This window comes from Enhydra lutris, unplaced genomic scaffold (genome assembly GCF_002288905.1).
Source record: "Enhydra lutris kenyoni isolate GAN:26980312 unplaced genomic scaffold, ASM228890v2 scaffoldscaffold17, whole genome shotgun sequence".
NCBI classification, from domain to species: domain Eukaryota; kingdom Metazoa; phylum Chordata; class Mammalia; order Carnivora; family Mustelidae; genus Enhydra; species Enhydra lutris.
In genome coordinates this window covers 19,052,486-19,077,012 of record NW_019154101.1, presented here as the reverse complement: position 1 = coordinate 19,077,012, position 24,527 = coordinate 19,052,486, and the positions used below count along the sequence as shown (strand labels likewise).

The window sequence follows — 24,527 nt, the reverse complement described above, 5'->3', positions numbered from 1 at the left end:
ACAGGAATCCATCAAAATCCCAAGGAGAACATAGGCTGCAACCTCTTCGACCTCAGCCACAGAAATGATGTTTTCTAGAAACATCACCAAAGGCAAGGGAAGCAAGGGCAAAAATGAACTATTGGGACTTCATCAAGATCAAATGCTTTTGCACAGCAAAGGAAATAGTCAACAAATCAAAGGACAACTGACAGAATGGGAGAAGATATTCACAAATGACGTATCAGATAAAGGACTAGTATCCAAAATCTATAAAGAACTTATCAAACTCAACACCCAAAGAACAAATCACCCAATCAAGAAATGGGCAGAAGACATGAACAGACATTTCTGCAAAGAAGACATCCAGATGGCCACCAGACAAATGAAAAATTATTCCACATCACTCAGCATCAGAGAAATACAAATCAAAACCACAATGAGATACCACCTCACACCAGTCAGAATGGCTAAAATTAACAAGTCAGGAAACGACAGATGTTGGCGAGGATGTGAAGGGGAACCCTCCTACACTGTTGGTGGGAATGCAAGGTGGTGCAGCCCCTCTGTAAAACAGCATGGAGGTTCATCAAAAAGTTGAAAATAGATCTACCCTACAATCCAGCAATCTCACTACTGGGTACTTACCCAAAAGATACAATTGTAGTGATCCAAAGAGATACGTGCACCCGAATGTTTATAGTAGCAATGTCCACAATAGCCAAACTATGGAAAGAACCTAGATGTCCATCAACAGATGAACATATAAAAAAGATGTGACATATATATATATATATATATATATATATATATATATATATATATATAATGGAGTACTATGCAGCCATGAAAAGAAATGAAATCTTGCCATTTGCAATGATGTGGATGGAACTAGAGGGTATTATGCTGAGTGAAATGGGTCAAAGAAAGACAATTATCACATGATGTCTCTGATATGAGGAATTTGAGAGGCAGGGCAGGGGGTCGTGGGGTTTAGGGAAGGAAAAAATGAAACAAGATGGTATCAGGAGGGAGACAAACGATAAGAGACTTTTTTTTCTTTTCTTTTTTTTTTTTTTTTTTAGATTTTATTTATTTGACAGAAAGAGATCACAAGTAGGCAGAGAGGCAGGCAGAGAGGGAGGGGGAAGCAGGCTTCCTGCTGAGCAGAGATCCTGCTGTGGGGCTAGATCCTAGGACCCTGAGATCATGATCTGAGCTGAAGGCAGAGGCTTAACCCACTGAGCCACCCAGTCACCCCACCATAAGAGACTCTTAATTTCACAAAACAATCTGAGGGTTGCTGGGGGTGGGGGTAGTGATAGGGTGGCTGGGTATGGATAATGGGGTATGTGCTATGGTGAGTACTGTGAATTGTGTAAGCCTGATGATTCACAGACTTGTACCTCTGGGGCAAATAATGCATTATATGTTAATAAAAATGAAAACAAAACAAGAGTTTAGTTGACATGGACGGGGTGGACAAGTGAATATACTTCAGAAATGACAGAGCCAGATCTTTATCCTCAGATTCAAAGACCTTGCCTCTAGCCAAATTTTATGAGTTTTAGAGAAAAACATTTTATTAAATTATGAGCAACTTGCAATTTCCAGACAAATGCTTAATATTGTACCATGTAACTATGGGGGTAAAGTCATGGCTTCAGAAATTCCTGACCAGTAAAACTCTATTCAGTAAGTATGTGGTTAGTGCTCAGATGTTGTGATGTAACTCTTCACTCCGTTATCAACTGCTCTGGGGAGGCTAAGCATTCAAACTGTCAAAAAATGAAAATGGCTATTGGCATGGGGGAAAAGTCTGCACCACTGGTGAAGACTCTCCATTACTTCTACGAACACTGCCTTTTAGTTTATATGAATCAAGCACACAGTTAAGTTCACTGAAGGTCAATGGAAAAAGCACAGCTGAAACAGGATCCAGTTTGGTTCAGGAAAGGTAAATGCTTACATGTTGTTGATTGGCATGTAAGTCATTCAACACTCCTCCCTTAGGAATCTATATGAATCGCTGTATTCATACAGACTAAAATAGTTCCTATGAGGGCAGAGAGTGAAAGGGTCCATAACGTACTCCCCCCCCCCTTTTTTTTAGCATGAATATTGTTCATTTACATCCAATGCACTGCTGTCGTCCCAAATCATACTAGATGACAGAACAAAACCCAAGGTCCTGAGACAGAGCTCAACACAAGGAAAATGTGGATTACTGACCCAAGTGTAATACAAGGACCTAGGAATTCCTATCAGAAGCACTGGGTCTAAGCATAAGTAATAATTGACGTTCTAATGCTGCAAAAATCAGGCACTTTGGAGGGCCTTTAGGAAATGGAATAAATAGTAACATCTGTGTACTGGAGGCAAGGCAAGTGGTATTCCCATTCAGACAGGCCATGGCAAGGCTGGAAGGCTGCCATCAAAACCTGAGCAAGTAAGCTGAGACCTACACTGGTGGCTATGAAGGCTGAGAGTAATACTGTGACAGCAGGTATTGGGAACACTAATCTCTGGCCTCCAGTAGCTATGGCAGTAGCAAAGATAGAAAAGGGCAAAGTAACTGGACTGTCTGGGTGCAGTCATACCGCAGCAGGTGGTGGCATTTTATGAAGGACTGAGCTTTCTTGGTAGATACTGCATGGTCCTTCAGCAACGCAGCAGTGTATTTGAGTACTGACTTCATTGGTAAGGTAAAATAACCAGGACTAATCTCTTGGACATGGATGAGCATCCCTGGGCATGCTAGAGCATAATATATAAGAGGGTGATGGAGTGGACGAAATTGCACTTTATGCTAATTTGGGGCAGGTGTGAGCTTGGGAGTCTTTAGAATTTGGATATTAAAGTCTGTGTGATTTTGTTTTGTTGCAGTTGATGAGATCTCAGGATATCTAAGTTCCAGCTTAAAATAAGTAAATGTGAAGCTACAAGAGTTCTGTTCTTTGGCAGGTGGCAGAGATCCCATGAGCATTCTGTATTAAAAGGATTATGATTTATCCCTACAAGCTGTATTGTTATATCAACAAGATTTGGTTGAGTATAATTTGTTTTAAGTACAAGTACATAAGTAACAGAGATTTCTGTTTTTTAAAATGAAGCTGAAAATAACATCATCAGAGTCTTGCCGCTAACAGATTCTTCATCAACATTTTAGAAATGAGATCCCTGGACAGAATCATGATGGGTATTCACCTTCTACTTTACTTACAACCCTTACAACCTAAATCAAGTTTGGAACATAATCAAATGCATTGAAATTTTTAATTTTTTTAATTTTTTATAAACATATAAGCATTGAAAATTTTTATGTAAACCTTGATACGGATTAATTTTTCTGATATGATAATGCCTCAATAAAATATTCATCTGGAATACCAGTTACAAATTATTGTACCTGTGCAAAATGTAAACTAGTCACTTAATAAACTTCATATTTTTCAAAATATTCATTTTGTGGTTTAAATTACAGATCCTAGTAAAGAAAGCATAAATCAAAATTTCAAAAGAAGCAATTCATTCCATAGGTTGCTTTTTAGCTTTGTTTAGCTTTGCTTCCTTTGCTGTTCAGAAGCTTTTTATTTTGAGGAAGTTCCAATAGTTTATTTTTGCTTTTGTTTCCCTTACCTCAGGAGACATACCCAGTTACAAAGTTGCTATGGCCAATGTCAAAAAGGCTACCGCTTGTGTTCTCCTCCAGGATTTTAATGGTTTCCTGTCTCATATTATGGCATATCTGATAAATGGTGAGTATCTAAAATTTATAAAGAACTTTTAGAAGTCAACACCCCAAAAACAAATAATCCAATTAAAAATGGGCAGAAGACATGAATAGACATCTTTCCAAAGAAGACATACAGATGGCCGACAAACATATGACAAGATGCTCAATGTTACTGATCATCAGGGAAATACAAATCAAAACTCAGTACAATATCACCTCATACCTATCAGAATGGCTAAAATCAACAACACAAGAGACAACAGGTGTTGGCAAGGATGTGGAGAAAGACGAACTCTCTTGCAATGTTGGCGGGAATGCAAACCAGTGTTGCACACAATGGAATATTACCCAGCCATCAGAGAGAAAGAAATCTTGTCATTTGCAATGACGTGGATAGAACTAGAGCATATTATGCTAAGCAAAATAAGTCATTTAGAGAAAGACAAATACCATATGATTTGCATGTATGTTGGATTTAAGAAACAAAACAAATGATCAGAGGGGGAAAAAAGAGAGATCAAACCAGAGAACAAAATAATGGTTACCAGAGGGGAAATGAATAGGGGGATGGGTTAAATAGGTGATGGCGATGAAGGAGTACACTGGTTGTGATGAGCACCGGGTGTTTAATGGAAATGTTGAATCACTAAATTGCACACCCAAAACTAATGTTACACTGTATTTAACTAACTAGACTTTAAACAAAAACTTAGAAAAAATAAGAAAGAATAATTCAAATAAAGAACACAAATAATGAAACAAACATCAGTTTATCACCATGGGCATAGTAATAGGCACAGCAGTTTTGCATATTTATGCTCCCTGAAGAAGAAAACATATTGTCTGCAGAGTTAGTGAGATTTGTTGTAGACAGTTGTGTGTCGCTCTTGAAAGACAAAAAAAGTAGAAAATAAATTATCTAAGTCGGGGTAACCAGGATGGGCTGAAGTTTGCTAAATTGTAACTAAAATCCTAAATGCAAGAGCCATAGTTTATGCTTAGAGCCTGTGTAGCCCTCTAGGGCTGAGAGAAAAAAAACAAAAACAAAAACCAAAAAACACAGGAAGACTGAGCCATATAAAGTGACAACCAAAGGCTTCCTGTGAAGGCTTTTCCCTTTCCTTAGGTCAATTGAAATTATCAAGGGCTGTTTTAGTTTTCATATAATTTGCATTTTAAGTACCAAACATTTTTCTGTAATGACACTAAATTTTTTAATAGCAAAATGGAACAAAATTCAAATTAATTGTTTGGATTTGGCTATGGCTATGGCCTTCAAGGTTGTTCCCCCAGGATGGCAGTGAGACAGTCTTCTTTCCCTCCTTAGGAAAGTAGAGAAAATACTCAGTACCTGATTATAAAAAAGCAAACAAGAGGGGCGCCTGGGTGGCTCAGTGGGTTGAATCCTCTGCCTTCGGCTCAGGTCATGATCCCAGGTTCCTGGGATCGAGCCCCGCATCGAGCCCCGCATCGAGCCCCGCATTGAGCCCCGCATCGAGCCCCACATGGAGCCCCTCATCGGGCTCCCTGCTGAGCAGGGAGCCTGCTATCCCCCCTCTTCTCTGCCTGCCTCTCTGCCTACTTGTGATCTCTGTCTGTCAAATAAATAAATAAAATCTTTAAAAAAAAGCAAACAAGAGCCTTGCTTTTAGTTAACAGGCCTAAAAGAATACAACCAGAAATAAAGACAGCCAAATGACTGATCAATTTACAGATTTAAAAAATCTATTTTCCTGAATTACACTGCAAGAAAATAACACATAACAAACAAATGAAAAACCTCTTGTGAGTCACCCCCCAAAAAAGATGTCACAAATCTTTACATACCAGACTCATCCAGAGGGCCTGTATCAGAATGGATGTCTGGCCCCCACTTCCAGCTATCAATCGAGCAGGGCAGAGCCTATAGACAATTTGCATTTCTAACAGTTGCCAGGGGATGTTTTGAGAATAAATGCTTTAAGAAGTCTTGAATCCCTTATCTGAGGGATGATAATTTCGTCCAGCAACTCTGAGAGTTAGGAAAATCAGTGTTAGAGAAATACTTATATACTGACTCATCATTTGTTAGCTGAATGCCTGAGAGCCAGTCACTTAAAAGAGCTCAGTCTTTCATGATCTACACATGCTCCCCATCTTGGAAGGATTCAAAGACAAGTTAATTGAAAAGACTGGTTTATACTGTGCAAGTCCTCTTAATTGTGGAAAAAATAAGTGTATAAATAAATAAATTTATGTATACATAAATAAATACCATACACAATTGGAATTGGAAGGAATTAAAGTATTAAGGGAATCTCTGGAAAAATGAACCTATAAAGACCAAAACTTTTTTTAAAAAGCTTACTATTAAATCATTTAGCTTAGAAGGGCATTTTTCTTCTATTAAAAAATTGTTTTATTTAATTTATGAGCAGTCTTTTCCCACACCACTGGCTTAACATCCTCTTGCTGTACCAAAAATTTAAGAAAGATGCAGACCTATAGCTTCCAAAGCCAAAGAATAAAGCAAGTCCAAATAATCCTGAAAACAAGAACACAGTTGCCCAGGGAAGTAACTGCTCTGAATTTACTTTCATTTTGTGGTTCTAATGTGCATACTAGATGATGTTGGGAAGGTGACTTTAACAAAAAATCCTGATAGGTCTCTTCAGAGAAGAAAGGGGAGTCAAAAAAGAAAAAGGGAAGTTAAAAAAATTCAAGGGAAGCTTTACTATTTTTATGATGATATAATGGCAGAGTATCTCTTCCAAACAATTTGTATTTTGATCCAACTATTTCCTGGAATATAAGATTGAATTAAAAGTCCATATTTAGGGGTGCGTGGGTGTCTCAGTGGGTTAAGCCTCTGCCTTCAGCTCAGGTCATGATCTCAGGGTCCTGGGATAGAGCTCCGCATCGGCTCTCTGCTCAGGAGCCTGCTCCCCCGCCATCCCCTGCCTGCCTCTCTGCCTACTTGTGATCTCTGTCAACTAAATAAATAAATAAATAAAATCTTAAAAAAAAAAGTCCATATTCACTATATATCAGAACCATAAATGTATGAAAAAGATGAAAATCTAAATATAATAACAGAAAGGTCAAAGTTTCCTTGACTGTTGATTACTGACAAAAATAAAAAGAGTAGGGGGCTTGAATGATTTCAGCAATTAACTATTTACAAATACACCTCATAAATGAAACTTCGTATTGTGAAAAATAATCTAGATACTAAAAGTGGTTTTAATATAAAATGTTCTATAATTGAAACTTTACATTAAGTAATATAGATTAAATGGAAGAGTTTAAAATTTTCCTAATCCCAAAATAATTTCAAAATCTATCCAGTCCAGCAATCTAAAATTGATTTCACCTAAAAAAAAAGCTGCCACCCTTCTGCTTATTACTCTACAACTGCACGTGAAGACAAACTTTAAAAAATACATCCACTGAATATTTTTTGAGAAAAGATGCATAGCTAACGATAGAAAAAGAAAAATGTGGGTGCCTAAGTGGCTCCATGGGTTGAGCCTCTGCCTTCGGCTCAGGGCGTGATCTCAGGGTCCTGGGATTGAGTCCTGCATCGGGCTCTCTGCTCAGCAGGGAGCCTGTTCCTCCTCTCTCTCTCTGCCTCTCTGCCTACTTGTGATCTCTCTCTGTCAAATAAATAAATAAAATCTCTAAAAGAAGAAAAAAGAAAAAGAAAAATGTATCATATGTAACGTGTATAAGAGCTCTTGCGTCCATCCTGAGTTTTCTGAGGACAATCTCCATTTCCTTCTTCTTCTATCCAGATATCAGAGCTATAAATATGCTGATATGTGAATCTGTAACCAGTTGAGTATCAATATAATTATTTCCTTAACTTTCTAACGTATTCGATGGATGTCATCCTTATATTCCTACATACTTCTACAAAAGAGTTTATAACATGTACCATTTAAAATTATTCTTCTCCTGAAAGGATATAATTACAAATACCCTATAACTTTGCAATTATTAACAACAGGAGCACTAAGGATGAATTGTGAAATCAAATATATTAGCATGGTATAAATGAAGAGCAGCATTAAAAGAACAGGCTATTCATAGAATAGAAGTATAAGGAAAGAGTAAATGGTATATGAGGGTTATAACATAATCTGTACTTAAATCTTTTATGTTTTTAATAGATTTTTTACAGCCCTTCAAATTTAATATGTTGGAGAAGTTGAAAATATTCAGATAGTTCAATGAAGTGGCTAATTTTGTGAGTAAAAGAGGAAAGAAAAATATCACTTGCTACATGGAAATACAATGAAGAAAATAATGTTTTAAGTAGTCCTTAAGTTGTAGTCTGAATACTAATCCAAAACAATATATGAGACTGAAAATAATTCTTTGGCTAGTCATTTAGCAGTATTTTCAGGTTCTAACCCCAGGACATTGTTTGCAAATTCACTTGGAATTTGATTTTGCAGGAAAACATAATTTCCTTAATAGACATGACATTTATTAGACATACTGTGTACCCCTTCTACTCGTATCATTCTAAATATTTGTGCTTTATATTTTATGTCTCTTTTTCTGCCTCCTCTTGGTAGCTAGAGTAAGTGTCAGCATCCCCATTTTAAAGATGAGGAAACTCAAAAAAATTAAAGTAATTGCCACGGTGTAACCCACATGCAAGTGTACAAAAACCAACACAATTCTAGAAGGGAGAAGGCAAAGTATTTTATCCATAGTTGGGGCCGGTGACATAGCATCTCACAATGGGACATGAAAATAAAGGGTTTCTATGTAATGGGACAAATCCTCAGCAGGGTGCTGTTCTATTCCTACCTACAGAGCCAGACTTCTTAAATCTATAACCTCAGCAAGTCAGCAAACACTGCATTGTGCAGTAGGTATTAGCTGAATTTGTCTACACTGGAGGAGAGTGACACAACAGTTACAGACCTATGAAGATCTGTTCAGGGCAAAATGGGAGCAGTAATAGAGCAGTACAAATAGAGTTCATGAACCTGTCTCTTAATAATTTTTTGCTAGACTTCCAGGAATTGGAAATTCAAATGCTAGAAATTCTTTACTGTTGCCCTTTGTGCTCTGAAATCAGAAGTAATCACTCCATATTCAGCTGCATGTGAACAGAAGCACAGAAGGCAGAAATGTAGCAAAGTAGGAGGCAGGAATTGGGCAGATATCATTTGTGGTTCAAGGTTGCAGGGACAGGTTAGGTTGTAGGAATTGGTAAGTGACACCAGAACCATATTAGTGATTATAGTATGGCATTTGTACTTTGTGTGTGTGCTCTAGGTCATAAGCTATATATGATTCACTGTCTTGTGCCTTTTCGTTCCTTGGAGATGCAACATAACCTAGAAGAAAAGGCACGAACTTTGAAGACAGACTTATGACAAATCCAAAGTGTCTACATAATAGCAATATGAGGTACTAGGAAGGTTACTTAGTTTCACTAAGCATCAGTGGTCCTCTGTAAACTTAATTTTTACCATTCTACCTTAAGTGACCATGGGAAAGACTTATATGACAATATATATATATATATATATATTATAGTGAATATTGTTACATATGAGACATCAGGGTAATTGTTATTATCATAATTATTTCAGGTCTAATCTTTATCTAGTAACCCTTGCACACGATTAATAAGAGACAGAAAGAGAGAAACAGAAGAAAAGTTGTCTTAGTGCTGGTTTGATCTAGTGCAAAGGGATAAAAACAAGACATCAGGCCTCAAATGAAGTCACTTACAGTAAGTGACTTCACCAAACTGAAAATTGACCCTAATTACAGCTTTAGCTCTCCCAGAAATGGAATCTCAAAACAGTCACTCAGGAATTGCCTGATAGTACAAGTTGGGTTATCTGCCTAATAGACCTCTGCCATCCCCTAAAGGAAAGTAACCTACATTTTTTCTTTCTGCCTAGTATAACTTCTTTGTTCCTGCTCCCTTCTGCCTATAAAAGTCCTTCATTTTATACAGCTCCTTGGTGCTTCCTTCTATCTGCTAGATGGGATGTGCTCAATTTGAATTGACTTTTGCTCAAATAAACTCTTAAAAATTTTAATATACCTCAACTTTGAACAAAATCATACCACAAAGGATTTACCTACACAGAGAATATACCTTTTTGCAATTGTGTAAAAGGCACATTTAATGTTAAAGCAGATGGCATGGCATACCTGGAAGTCCCAAAAGGACTAGATGTTAGTGAAATATTTTTCTCCTAAATAATTCTGATTTTCTTGATTTTATTCATTGCTCCTAATATTTGTGGGGAAAATCTAAATTAATTTATATTTACTTCACTGCAGTATAACTTATTCCCAGATCACACTGGAAAATGTGGAAAAAGTGGCATTTTGGTGAGGTCATTTAAATACAGAGTCTATCTTATTTTTGTAGAGCACTGCCATTATTTTGTATACAACTTCTCCCACTTGCATGTTACCCAATTTTAATGCAATTTTTAGTTGTATAATTTTGGCATCATGTATTTCATGAACTTTTTGCATCTTCTTGATAATACCTGAATTTTTAAATATTCCTATAAACCAACTATGATATAAATACTTTCTAGTTAGACATTTATTTATACACACATAGCTAAATAAAATGGTAAAATGAAAATATTAACAAAGAATAAAATAAAATGTTTTCAAGAGCTAAAGAATTAAATCCTCAAATATGTTTTAAAATAAAAGACAACCAAAAAAATTTTTGGCCTAACAACTCCATTTTATCACTGTTTCTTGCTTTATAAATTTCAAATTTATACTTATACTCTGTATATAGTTTATTATGACTGAAAGCAAACTAAAAAAAAATGAGTTCAGAGTTCATTATGCTCTGATTTACAAGGAGTGAAAGCTGAGTGGAAGCTTAATCATGAACAAATTTAAATCCAAGGTGTTTAGTGTTTAAAAAAAAAAGAAAAGCAATTTCAGGGAAATTATATAATTACCTAGGTAACACTGAAAAGCCAAAAATTTTTTGAATTTTAAAATCTGCAAAAAATAAATCTGTGATTCTTTACATATTAACAATGATGTACAAATAAAGTGGGGTTGTATAATAATGGATAGTCTGGTTCTCATAATGGAGGGGGTGACCATGGTACAGGAAAAGAGCCATCACCAGATAAATGGCAAATGTTCTCTGAGGTCTCATTCGTTTTCACTATTTTATCAAGAACAGTGAGTTTAAACCAGAAAATTGCCTTTGGTAGAATAATTTTTTTAAAAAACAAGTTCATTACATATATTTTTAGTTCAGAAAAGCCTTAATTATATTATGCCTTGGGAATAGATGTTAGTAGCAGATATCTAAAAGCAAGTGTTCTATCTGGTTTATTGTAATTCATTCACTTTCAGTCCTAATGCATCAATAATAGCAGGAGCATAAAAAACATTACAAAGGACACTAATTTCTCCTTGATAAAATTGTATTAGATTTGTTAAAATTGATACAGTTTTAGCCTCTTTCTTAAAACCAGTGAGTTTCATTCCCACAGTAGCTGGTGCTAGCACTCTTCCATGCATGTGAGCAGTACAAAAGAGCCCAGTCCATCTGATTATTCTAGACTGACCTAAAGCTATGGGGCTAAGATTATTTTAATTTTTCTAAGTCTGCAGCTGACAGCATCATGCTAGAAACCTCTCAAAATGTCCACATACTCCCCAAAGCCTTTGATTAAATGTCTTGTTTTAAAATAATAATAATGAAATAATAATAGAAAAGGAACAAGAAAAAGAGAATGAGAAGGGAGAAACAAAGGTTTTCTAAGATGATGGAATGACAACTTTGTCAAAATATAATTTTGCCTCATTATAAGTTTTCAAACAAAAAACTAGTCTGAAAGTGTAACTTGAAATGTAAATATAAGCATTTAAGCCTTTAATCAAACACTAACCTTTCAAAACAATGACAAAAGAATTAAAATAAGATGTCTCATGGTCCCAATTTTACTGTTACTATGAAGTGAAATTATTTAAAAACTAGTAGCTTCACTTCCAAGGGGCATCTACTTGCACATGCATGCTAATTTTTCATTCAAAGAGCCTTTTCCCCCATACAAATAAATTCTAGACAAAATGATTTCAATACATGCAGTAAAACATTATTTTTATGAATTCCTTAAATAGACGCGTGCCTCTAAAAGGAAAAAAAAAAAAGGAGGGTGGGGGAGAAAAAATTGATTCCATTGTGTTCCAGAAAATGACAGGTTTAGGCAGACAGAGGTTTAACTGTGGAGTTTAGATAACACGTTCTGGTGTATGGAGTTCCCAGATGAGTCAAGGTCTCCAAAAACCACTGACAAGATGTCTACACATAAAACACAGAGATGACCAGGAAAATGACACCCATTCCATTAAAGAGACAGCTGGGCATTCAAAAAGTATCCTGCAAGGAAAACTGTTCACAAGGCACCTGAAGGGTCAACATCAGAATATTTGTGCTATCGTTGCAAAGAAAGATTTATTTTGAAATAAATAGCATAAAGAATATTCCACAGAAGTGATTTTATAGGAAGTACTATTCCCAAAGACCACTTCTTTATTTAGTGTCAATTTGGCTGGAATGGTAAAATGAAAGCTGTTAGTGTATTTCAGAATTAAGTAACTTAAAGTGGAAATCCTTTGTTCAGTCCCAATCTTTTTTTTTCCCACTTTTAAAATTATTGTTTATAATTGTTATTTACCACACAAAACCATGCTAAGAAAATTTAAATCAAGGTAAGTCATAAATCTACATCATCCATTTGCCATAGGCATTGCCATAAAGATTAGCAAATATACGAGGTGGTGCCTGGGTTGCCAAGACCCTGTTTCTTCCTATTGCTGTGGAGGGAGAAGGGGGTTAGGGCAAAAGCAGGAATGAGATGACTTTGATATCTGTTTTCACTTTCCTCTTGATTCAGGGATAATACTACATGAGATGAGGAAAAAAAGAATGAGGAAAGAGACCAGCCCAGGGATAAAGAAGATATTTTTAAAAAGAAAGAAACCAAGTATTCCTGAAAGTCTACAACAATAACATGAAATGTAAGCTCCAGAAAATAGATGCTCTGTCAAAATTTAGATAACTAAAATCATGGAAGAAGTGGAAAACTTGAAAAGACCAATTACTGTAGAATAGATTGGAAAGATGATTAAATTGCTACCATTCATGAAAGTACCAGGACTAGATTATTTCATAGATGAGTTTTAGAAAACATTAATATCTCTGATCCTATTTGAACTGTTCCAGATCACAGAAGGAAATCTCAATTTATTCTTTGAAGCTTGCATAATTTGCAAAATATTATAGGTGAAAAGTTATGAATCAATCTAATTTTTGAATAAAGTTGCAAGAAGCATAAATAAAAATATTAGAAGTAGAATACAGCCATTGAAGCAAAGGATAATATATTACAAATAAATAAGTTATAGCCTAGGAAAGGAAGGTTGGGTTAATATAAGAACACTTACTAACCTATCTGAATGCATCTAAAATTTAAAAAAAGGAAATATTACCATATTAATGTAGATTCAAAAACATTTAATAAAATATATTGCCTTTCCTGATAATTGAAGGAAACTACTTAATTATAATAAGGACCACTTATTAAATAGCAATTTTACAATAAATAACAAAACAACTAAAATCTTTAATTTTAAAATCAAGTATGTGACTGAGATTCTTGCTATTGTCTTTTAGATTTAACACTTTCTTGGAGAATCTTATGAATACATTAGGATATAAAATAAATACTATTAATACTAGACATAAATGAAATTTTTCCCTTTAAAGATAATACCTGAAAAACCCAAGAGATGCTAGAAAATCTTCACTATATTAATAAGAGAATTCAGACATGAAAAAGGTGCCAAAGACATCTATTTTCTCCATTTTAATAATAAAAACTTAGGGGAAAATATTCTATTCACAATTGTTATGAAACCTACAAAACATATATGAATAAATTTAACAACAATGGCACAAAATCTATATGAAAATGTCTACAAAGTCTTATTGAACTGAAGATCAAAATAAAATAAGACAGATTAGAATGGAATGACATTAAATTCTCAATGAGAAATTTGAACTTCATAAATTATCCCTCTGTCAAATTAATTTTTTAAAAAACCCACAATTCTAATTATAATCTTAATAGGTTTTGTTTTGTTTTGAATTGAATATAATGACTTTTAAATTAACATTCAGGAATAAAAACTGGAGAATAGCCAAGGGAGGTAAGAACAAGTAAAATATTGAGCAGACTTGTTTTACCATTTGTCACAATACTATAAACCCATTAAAATCACAAATTAGGTAGTGACATATGATGCGAATAAATCAATAGAAGAGAACAGAGAAAAAATATGAGAAAAAATCTGGTACATTTCATAATTTAATATAAAAAAATAAGATATTTCTATTATTTGGGAAAATAAATGGTAGAACAAATGGTTTCCCATATGGAAGAAAATAATGTTGGTGTCCTACTTAATATTAAATACTAAAATACATTTCAGATTAATTAAAAGCTTACTATAAATATTAATAAATATCTTGGAAAATAATATAGGATATTATATGTATAACTTCACTATCTTCATTATCGAGACAGGAAACTTAGAAAATACAAATACTTCCTGAGATAAAAATTTAAATAATAGTCATTTTAGTCAATGGGACCAAAACAAAAAAACAAAACATTAAGAGAGACATAGAGAATTTTTTTTAACACATATTGAAGGGTGACAGGTTAATTCTATAATATCAAAAGATGTTAATACCTATAAATAGAAACTAACTAGAAAATAAACATCTCAAGAAATGGGCAAAGATTTGGATCTTTTACAGGAATTATAAAATGATTTAACATATTCAAAGAGCAATCTGGGACTATAAAATTAAATAGATGTCATTAGATTTCCGTATCTTTGCACAACACTTTGTCATCCTCTCAGATCTCATTGATAAAAAGAAAATGATCCCAAAGTAAAACATGTTAAATGTTTATTGTTATGCTTTTGGGTTAAAAAGGTAAGCTGAACATACAATGTGTACACTTCTGCAACTATTAGGAGCAGAACATCAACAGCAGAGATATTTCAGCCAACTGATGGAAGAAGAAGACCAGACATACATGTATTGATTATTAAGCAGAGTGGAACAATTGCCAGCTCACTGTCCATGTGGCAGGGTGAACAGACACAAAGGAAGCTGAAATGTTAGGCAGAATTCTGCAAACTTGCAGAATTCTGGAAACTTGAGGAAGGAACATGTGAACAAAAGTGTTAAAAATGGGCCAGAGGTGGGGTGGGGGGAGGTGGGCCAGAGAATAGGGATAATCCCTCTATGACTTTGACTTTTAGAACCAGCCAAACACATTTATCTTTCCAGAGAAAGAAAAGAGATTTTTTTTTTTTAAAGATTTTATTTATTTATTTGACAGACAGAGATCACAAGTAAGCAGAGAGGCAGGCAGAGAGAGAGAGGAGGAAGCAGGCTCCCTCCAGAGCAGAGAGCCCGATGTGGGGCTCGATCCCAGGACCCTGGGATCATGACCTGAGCCGAAGGCAGAGGCTTTAACCCACTGAGCCACCCAGGTGCCCCAGAAAAGAGATTTTTAAATAATTAAGTAAATAAACAAATAGCTATAATATATAATAACTGTTAATTGAAATGATCTGAGTTTAAGGAAGGCAAATGTTCAAATGCATAGAGAATCATCAAAATGATACATGCAAAGTACAGAGCTGAAGGCATAAATGTCTTTTCAAATTAAAAGACCTATAAAATTTTAAATTATGTATACACTTAGATAACTCATCTTGAAATGCTAACACAAGAAGGATAAAATGAGTATTTCAAGAACTTCTTTTAAAATCATTTATGAAAGAATGAGGAAAAGATTGATATCAGACTTCCCATCAGGAGCACTACTCCCTAGAATGCAACTGAACAATGACTTCAGGGTCCTAAAGAAAAGTGGCTCTCAACCCTGAATTCTGCATCTAACAAAACTATTACTCTATTACTCAACTGTAAAGGTAGAAAAAATTCAGAAAGTTTACCTTGCCAGCATGCCTTTCCAGGAAGTTGTGTGAAGAGTATCAGAAAGAAAGCACATTGCATCTAAGAAAGAATAAATCTAACTCATAGAACAGAGCAGGGAAGATAGATGTCTAAGAGGCTCAGAGAGCAACCAATTTAGGTAAAAGCAAAAAGAGAGAGTACTATGAGAGAATTCTCCAGGGAAGAAGAGCATACCATTAAAATGAAAAGCTACAGATAATATCATGATCAAATATGAAGAAAATGGTCTAAATTCAAACAGGAAAGCAATGTGTTCCCAAAATAACAGTAAAATAGATACCAAGCAATAGATAGAATGAATCAAGAATTAAAAATGGATTTAGGATATAGCTAAAAATCAAACAACAACAACAAAAACTCCATTTCTCTTTTACAAAAGAAAAAAGAAAGGCAACCAGAAACTTTGGCAGGAGGTGAGGGTGGTAAAAACAAAGTATGATCCAAAAATAAATTAGGTTAAAATGATTTCTTTGCTTTTACATACTCTCTAAAGTATATTCTCTACATATATAGATGATATACATATAGATCAATCTATGTATTCCAGAATAACTATAAAGAGATTAGGACCAGTGGGAGAGAGGTAAGAGAAAGACTTTTATTTTATTGTAAAGCCAATTTTAGTATTTGGTTCTGTAAAATATCGACATGAACAAACTTGATTTTTTTTTTTTTCAGGAAAGTAATACATACACATATATATCACAACATGTTTCCTCTTCAAAATATTTTCCCCAAAATTATTAGATGATTTACAAACATGAATTTAGATTGTCAAAATGTAATTACTTATATTTGCTACATTTTATAAATCTTTAGTCACAGCCTAACTCCAGAATGAGAGCACAGACTATCTTCTTGTAGAACAAATGGCCCACACTTCCCCAAGGGAACACATCCTTTTGAGAATAAATTGCATTTACCATGTTGCATGATTACATTTATTTTAGGACTATAGGCTAAATCCATAAAACTTGTAATGATGTTTTTTTTTTTTTCTCTTTTCCCTCCCAGGCTTATGGGAAAAGACTTATTTTCACAACTACTCTAAGTCATTAGAAGCATTGTTAATTTACTACTATCTCAAGTCTCTTCATCTCTAATCTACATTGAATTTCTGTCCTGAACACAGAAAGTGTGAATTTTTAATGCTTTAGCTGCAATAAGTTTTCTTTTGGATATTTTTTTCTCCATTGAATTGAATTGAATTTTGAATTGAATGAAAGAGGCAAGGCAACTGCTTGAACATAGATTAATAACTTTCTAGAAATGACTGCAAGGAGTGTACAAATTTTTAGGGAGGTAACATTATTAAAGGATATAAAGAAGTGAAAACATAAAGAAACATATGACCTAGAAATAAGACATACAAAGTGCTTCTCATTTATTACTGTTGGTTATAATCTCTGTCAGGACCTGAGCTCCATGAGCCATTAAAATTCAACTCATGGCCCATTATCAGTAAAAAGTAAATTTGAGAAATTTAGAGAAGTTTTTTTTTCCCCCATACAAATTAAGTATGTGACTATCTGCTCTCATAGATCTTCTAAGGTGTGTATATATTTCCCAAATAAATGGGCCTTAGATCTGTCCTTTGTTTACTTATTTATTTAATTTTGAGAGAGAGTGTGCAAGAGCACAGGCACAGTAGAGGGGGAAGGAGCAGAGGGAGAGAGAGACTCTTAAGCAGGCTGCATGGTGGGTATGGATCTATCTCAGGACCCTGAGATCATGACCTGAGCCTAAATCAAGAGTCTGATGCTTATCAGACTGAGCCACCCAGGCACCCCAGGCACCCCAGGTCTTCTGGTGTTTCGGTCACTCTGTGGCTCTTAGGTCTTCCCTGGATGACAAGAGGTTACTTTTCTTTACTATGTTAGCTCAAGGAGAAGAAAATCAAGGAAGTCAAAGCAGGTGAGCTTGTCTGAAACTGCTTCATTGTTGTCTTCTTAATCCTGTGCCCTCACCTTCAATGGGAAGAAGGATGTCTGTCAATTCACAAATCAATACTCATTGAGAAACACATGTAATTTATTTTTTAAAAATTGCTGTAAGGAAACAGAGAGGCCCAAATGGAGCTGTAGTTCTTAAAAAATGGTCAGAAATTAACATTTAAAACTTCAATATATTAATTAAAAAGGGTGTTCAATTATTTTATTAATTTGAAAGAATGAGTAGGGATATAATGATACAGTCTAATAGTTTATCATTCTTTTTTTTTTAATTTAAATTTATTTTTGTGTGAGAGAGAGAGAAAATGTGCATACACAAGCACAAGGAGGGAGGGGCAGAGGGAGAAGCAGAAGCAGACTCCCTGCTGAGCTGGGAGCCTGACACAGGAGTCAGGACTCCATCTCAGGGTCCTGGGATCATGACCTGAGCTGAAGACAAGCACTTAACCTACTGAGCCACCCAGACACTCTACTTTATCATTCTTAAAACACCAGGAAGAAGGATGAATGAACGTTGGGTTCTTTTTCTAGCCATCACAGCCCTATTTTGTCAAATTAGCTTTAACCACATTATTTTAATCTTTTGCTTTTTCACTGATAAAACAGGAAACTATTCCAATCATTCCTATTCATTTAATTTTAGGATTAGCTATTGCAGTCTAAACTGATGTCGTGGCAAACCTCTGCACTAGATATGATAACATGCATTAAAACATATTTTGCCAAATGATATGGGTAATACATAATATGGTTTTTTTTTCAATTACATAGACACAAATTCATCAGTTCTTTAGAGCTCTTTACCAATAACAAATGTGGGAGGAGATACTTTGTCTTTAGTTGATATATATTAGGTATAAATCATAGGATATATACAGATGTGTCTATATATGAATTATCATCATCAAAATGCTGATTGCTATAAGAAAAGAAAAAACACCATTCCAAATCACTATTTCTGGAAATTAAGGATGCCCTATGATGATGTTCTTTTGCAAGAAAAAAAATATCCATCACTAAGGGTTTTCTGTTCTTAATTCTTGAGACATGAGATCATTTCCTCACTAAATACAAAACTAAAAATATAATCCGTGATGAAGGATGGCAGATCACAATTTAAAATCTAAATGCTCTCCAAATTGCCATGATGGATTTTAAGTTTTCCAATAACATAACAAAACTTGTTTTCATTTGTTAGATAGATTGTGGTCCTCTGTACTGTGCTCCTAAGTGACACTTCAGTACAAGGGTTAAGGGCATGGGTTTGGCAGTGAAAAGGACCTGGGTCTATAAACTAACTCTGCTATTTCCTAGGTAGGCATATGAATTTGGACAGAAATTGTGTGAATCAATATGAGGTTCCTAGGAACTGTAGAGGAAGATGTCTAAGAGCATCTGTAGAAGGTAATGGAAGTGGTTAAAAAAAAAACTGATTCTTATATTACTGTGATCCTGGTATGCTGTCCTCTCCTTCATTTTTATGAAATCAGAGTAGTGGATTTTTAGATATTTTAAATTTATTTCTAGTTTCAGGACCGGGTTTCCTTGATCAAACCAGGGGGCCCAAGCTAAGAAAGGTATTATATTTTCTGTCAAAATAACTTAAATAGAAAAGAAAAGTGGAAAGTGGGGGGAGTAAGAGAGGAAAAAAGAAAGGATGCAAGGAAAATAGGAAAAAAGGTAGGAAGGAAGGAAAAAAGAAATCTTTTTGGCCATTCAGCAACCCATATTCTGGTAATGTCACCAAGAAAATTCCTGCGCCTTTAGCAGTTAGGAACTTGTACACTCTTCAAATTACTTTAGACAACTTAGAGCAGTGCAACATATTAACATTTTTTGGTCATTAAGAAACTGATATCCCATCACATCCTAGTCCAGATGAAGATGGTCTGGACCGTTCCATTTATGACATGAGGAAATGCTTTCATGGGAGCCATCCGTGAATGATTTATAAATCATTCTGCAAGAGTTAACTAGGCCTTTCTGGGGGGGATTTGATGTTGTCAAGAATTCTATAATACACAGGCTTCCTATGGGTTCTGGCTTCAGATTTCCTTTGCTTAGAATTGAAATCATCATTTTCCTTCAACATATTATATTCCTTGAAATGCCAGAGACCCTCAAAGGCTACTGTTGAGTTCTTTTTCCAGTTAACCTGTTTTAAATTTTTAAATATTTTGTCTTCACTCTTAGGAAAAAAAAGATTAGTAAACAAAACTCAATGAAGACATCATTATGCTTTTCAAAAGGATAATTAAATGTTATAATTTTTTAAAAATTATATATTTATTTATTTATTTATTTATTTTAGAGACAGAGAAAGAGAGAGAGTGTGTGTGGGAGGGGCAGAGGGAGAATCTCAAGCAGACTCCCTGCTGAGCATGGAGACTGACATAGCTTTTGAGCCAACAGACCCTGAGATCATGACCTGAGCCGAAATCAAGAGTCAGACACTTAACCAACTGAGCCACCCAGGCACCCCTAAATTTTATAATTTGTAAAGCAATAGAAGATAAAGGGACAGGGAGTTTATTTTAGCAAGAGACAAAGGGACAGGGAGTTCATTTTAACAAGAGTCAAATAATAAACATCAAAATAAAAATTGATGATATTTAAAGGATAAATATCTTTATCATATCAATACATAAAAACTGTTATGATAAACACTAAGATTCCAAAGGAAAAAAAATAAGCAAATGTAAATCCATACCAAAAGACAATCCTTCCAAAAAGGATATACAAATGGAAAATAGCTAATGAACATATGAAAAGTCCAACTCTGTCAAGATAAGAAATGCAATTCAAAACAAAAATGACATTTTCTTCTCCTATCTCACAAAGGTCAGGAAGAGTGCAGTAAAATAAACTCTGCTGTACATTTCTGGAAGGATAATTCAGTAAAATAATGTTGGATAGGTAATTCCCAATTATATACTAAAAACCTTAAAATTGTTCATATTATTTCATTATACTGAGATATTTCTTCTAAGGGATGAAATCACAAATAAAGATGAGAGTATTTTTATGAAGATGATTATATGGAATTATTTATCATAAAAACAAGGAAATCACTAATATATAATATATAACAACCCATAATATATGTTATGTATTATTATATAGTATGATAAATAACAAGAGTGTAAAAGGTTAAATGAATATCTATCTGAATTTAAAATTGTTTGATATAATGTTAAAAGAGATGAAGACCTATTTGAAATGTAGAAGAATCTGACATGTTTCTTTTTTTTTTTAAGATTTTATATTTATTTGACAGAAAAAGACATAGTGAGAGAGGGAATACAAGCAGGGGGAGTGGCAGAGGGAGAAGCAGGCTTCCCACTGAGCAGGGAGCCAGATGTAAGGCTCGATCCCAGGACCCAAGCCAGAGGCAGATGCTTAATGACTGAGCCACCCAGGTGCCACAGAATCTGGCATGTTTCAGTTGCACATATGTGAAGGAAATATGCAGAAATATTAATAATAACTTTCAGTTTGAAATTATGAGTGTATTTCTATTTTTAAACTGAATTTTTTATAATGCAAAAATATAAAACAGCAATAAGAAATAATAAAGGCCTATACATTTAGGGGAGAGAAAAATAAATTTCACTGTTCATATCTGAATCTCCAGGACACAGAGAGCCTTTGGAAATTAGCTAAGTGCAACAATACATTATCTTTAATTACAGCTTGCCCCAGTTATGCATTTTTCTGCTAAACACAGATTCTTCAATGATCACAATTTCTGTCATCTGTAATTTCATTCAGATTTCTTTTAACTTTCTTTAATTCCTTTGGTCATCTTTAGGCAAATTAAAAATATTAACTCCATTTTTATGTCAAATTCTCTACTTTCTGAATCAATGTTTGACTTTTAACATAGCATAACAGACATTAGATTCCATTAATTTGATTATTCAGAAGTTTGTTATACAGAAAATATACAGAAATAAATAGCTAGACCGGAAATCAGTACCAAAACTGAAATGATACTATAATATAAACCTAAAACACAGCATTAGTTTTACAAAAAGGTAACAGGTGGAGGCCAGAAGGGCTATGAGGAGACTCTCAGTGAAGACAGGAAGGACAGTAAGGAAGTGATTTTTGAGGACTGGGGAAAAAAGGATTTATAGTAAATTACTATCAGAACAATGAGCTTGACCGTTGGCTGCGATACTAGGAAGAGAGAAAACATACCTATCAACTTGTGGATCTGGCTAAGTGGATTTCCAAGCAAACAGCTGACTGTGTTATTTGCCACCTTTTAGCCACACATAGTATGACAATTATAAGAGAGGAATGAGCAAAAGAGAGACCAATTCAGTTTCTAAGCAAAATTTAGAGAATTTATTTCCAGCTCAGGACTTTCAGAGTTGGAAAATAAAGGTTTCACATTTACAGAATCTCCAACTGGCAAGAGGTTTTTCAAGTAAGACACTCTCAAGGAAAAGATCAAATTCAGAATGCTGTTTGCAAGTTAAGATCAAAGCAAAGATGTTGCTCTAAGACCCATTGTTAAGACCTCAGAAAGATTTCAGAGACACTCTCAGCTATATAAAATATCTAACAATCTTAAAGCTGTCGCTTGGCATCTTAATTCTCATCTCATGTTAGAGTGAACAGCCTTTCTTCAGAAGATTTGTGGGTATGTATTTTATCTAAAGGGATGGGATTATAATTTGATACATAGAAATTCTACAAAATTGTTTAAAGAGTTGTAGCAGCCTGGAATAAAAGGGAAAAAAATCGTTCAATCACTGACTTAGAACACCTTGCTCTATTTTAAATGGCTTGCCATTCTATCACTAGTCTATACAATTTAATATCATTTCAAATTCAAAATGAGAAAAATATTATAGCTAACTTTTATTGACACTTTTTAAATACCAAGCATTGTGCTAAGGACATTTTACAGGATATTCCATTTATTCCTCCCAACAAAACTCTGAGTTTTTAAACTGTTCGAACATTTTGATCCACATCTAGATTTTTATTCCAAGATCTTTATCAGAAACAGAGATGACATATTTATAAGTTTATACTTAGAGCAACATTATTTATACACAAAAAATCACAGAGGACCCTCAAAGTCTAATGAGAGAGAACAGTTAAATTAAGAATCTTTCATATAATGACTTATAACTAATTAATTGAAGCTTATGGGATAATATAATTATTCTCTTATTTTTAAAGTAGGAAAACCAAAAATTGGTGAGGTCATGCTTGTTTAAAAATTTTTTTTAAAATGGCAGATCCAAGATTTCAGTCTTGATATTATGACTTTGGAAGACCCACTCCCAATCACTGTACTATTTTCCCTATATTGGATCATATTACAATTTATATAAGAAAGTGAATGGTCCTATCATATCTTGTATATTGAAAAACTTCACCCTGCAACAAAACACATCGTACTTTTTACGTGATTTACATGGCTATATACCCTTAGAGAGGACATGGACTCATTTCTGGGCATGCACCCAGAGAAGAAAGCTATGGGTTTCTCACTCATCCTTAGACAGACAGTGGATCCCTTGGTCCAGCTGTCACAACATTGTCTGTTTCAGTCCCAGGGAGCTTTATCTAGGTTCCAGATGACTGGGACAGCAGGTCAGAAGAGGGCATCTTTTATGTGAAGGAGGCCTTTGTGAAACCTGAGAAGGCTTGCTGGTTTGTGTTGAATAAGGCAGAGTTTTAGCTGCACTAGCTTATATATATATATTCCTTTACCATAAAATTGCTTTATAATTTTAAATAAATGCTTATAGGCTTTTCCTTTGTCAAAAATAGAAGAGAAAAAATGATGAAACTAAAAAAAATCTACATTAATGAAGAGCTATAGCTGAGATCGGAGGCACATACAAAAGTAAAAAATTCTAAGTTATGGTTCCCATAGCAACTGCAACACAGTTGGATTTCACTTTTATGTTAAGTAAGTTTAACTTGAGTGGAGATGCAAAATACTTCCTCTGAAGCAAAAAGAGAAATATGGAAAATATACAGACTACAGTCTAGATTCTTCCAGCTTTCAAAAGTATCAAATATTAACCCCAATATCTGTAAATATTTTGACATCAGAGCTACATACTCATTTGTATTGATTTTAAACTATATTTATTCAATTTATAAAATATGATTATTTAAAATGGGGAAGATTCCCATCAAAATCTGTTAAATCAAAGGACACAATCTTATAGTTTGGAAATATAGGGGCATAGTTCTGTTTTTAATTAAAAGAAATAGTTACTGGAAGTGCAGTTTATGAAAATATAATCTGATTATGTTCACCGTCAAGTGTTTTAAACTTGACATTTTCAGTTACTGTAAATGTAATCTGAAACTAGGAAAACAACCTAATAGTACTTTAAGGAGAGGATATACATATAAATTTTCAAGACATTTGTAGTTTGCATCATTACTCCAATTTTTCCTTTTTTAAAGAAGCAGGAAAGGTACTTACTCCTGTTATGTAACGAGGTCTATATTGAATAGTTCCAAATAAACCAAGAATGACGATAATAATATGTACAAAATTTGCCAGGATAGGTGCCCACTGATATCCAAGGAAGTCAAATATTTGCCTCTCCAGCACACAAACCTAGAATAGCAAAACAGGATACATAAACATAAGCACAGTGGTGAGAGAGAGAGAGAGAGAAAGGATCATATTGCATTCTAATTAGCAATTATAATTGTGTTACTCTATCTGGCATTTGTCTTTAACAGTGAGACTGACATTTTCAGGTATATTTCAAAGAAACACTATGGAAGTTGTAGATTC

General features: G+C 34.3%; 1 protein-coding gene across 1 annotated transcript in view; it reads right to left on the bottom strand.

Annotated features, from left to right (window-relative positions):
• The window catches only part of LOC111147665 (sodium/potassium transporting ATPase interacting 2), a 998,919-nt gene that overhangs the window by 499,898 nt on the left and 474,494 nt on the right, over positions 1 to 24,527 (bottom strand). The window contains exon 2 of the mRNA XM_022503870.1: positions 24,207 to 24,344. Coding sequence (XP_022359578.1) covers positions 24,207 to 24,344 — 138 coding nt within the window. The remainder of the gene's footprint in view (positions 1 to 24,206; positions 24,345 to 24,527) is intronic.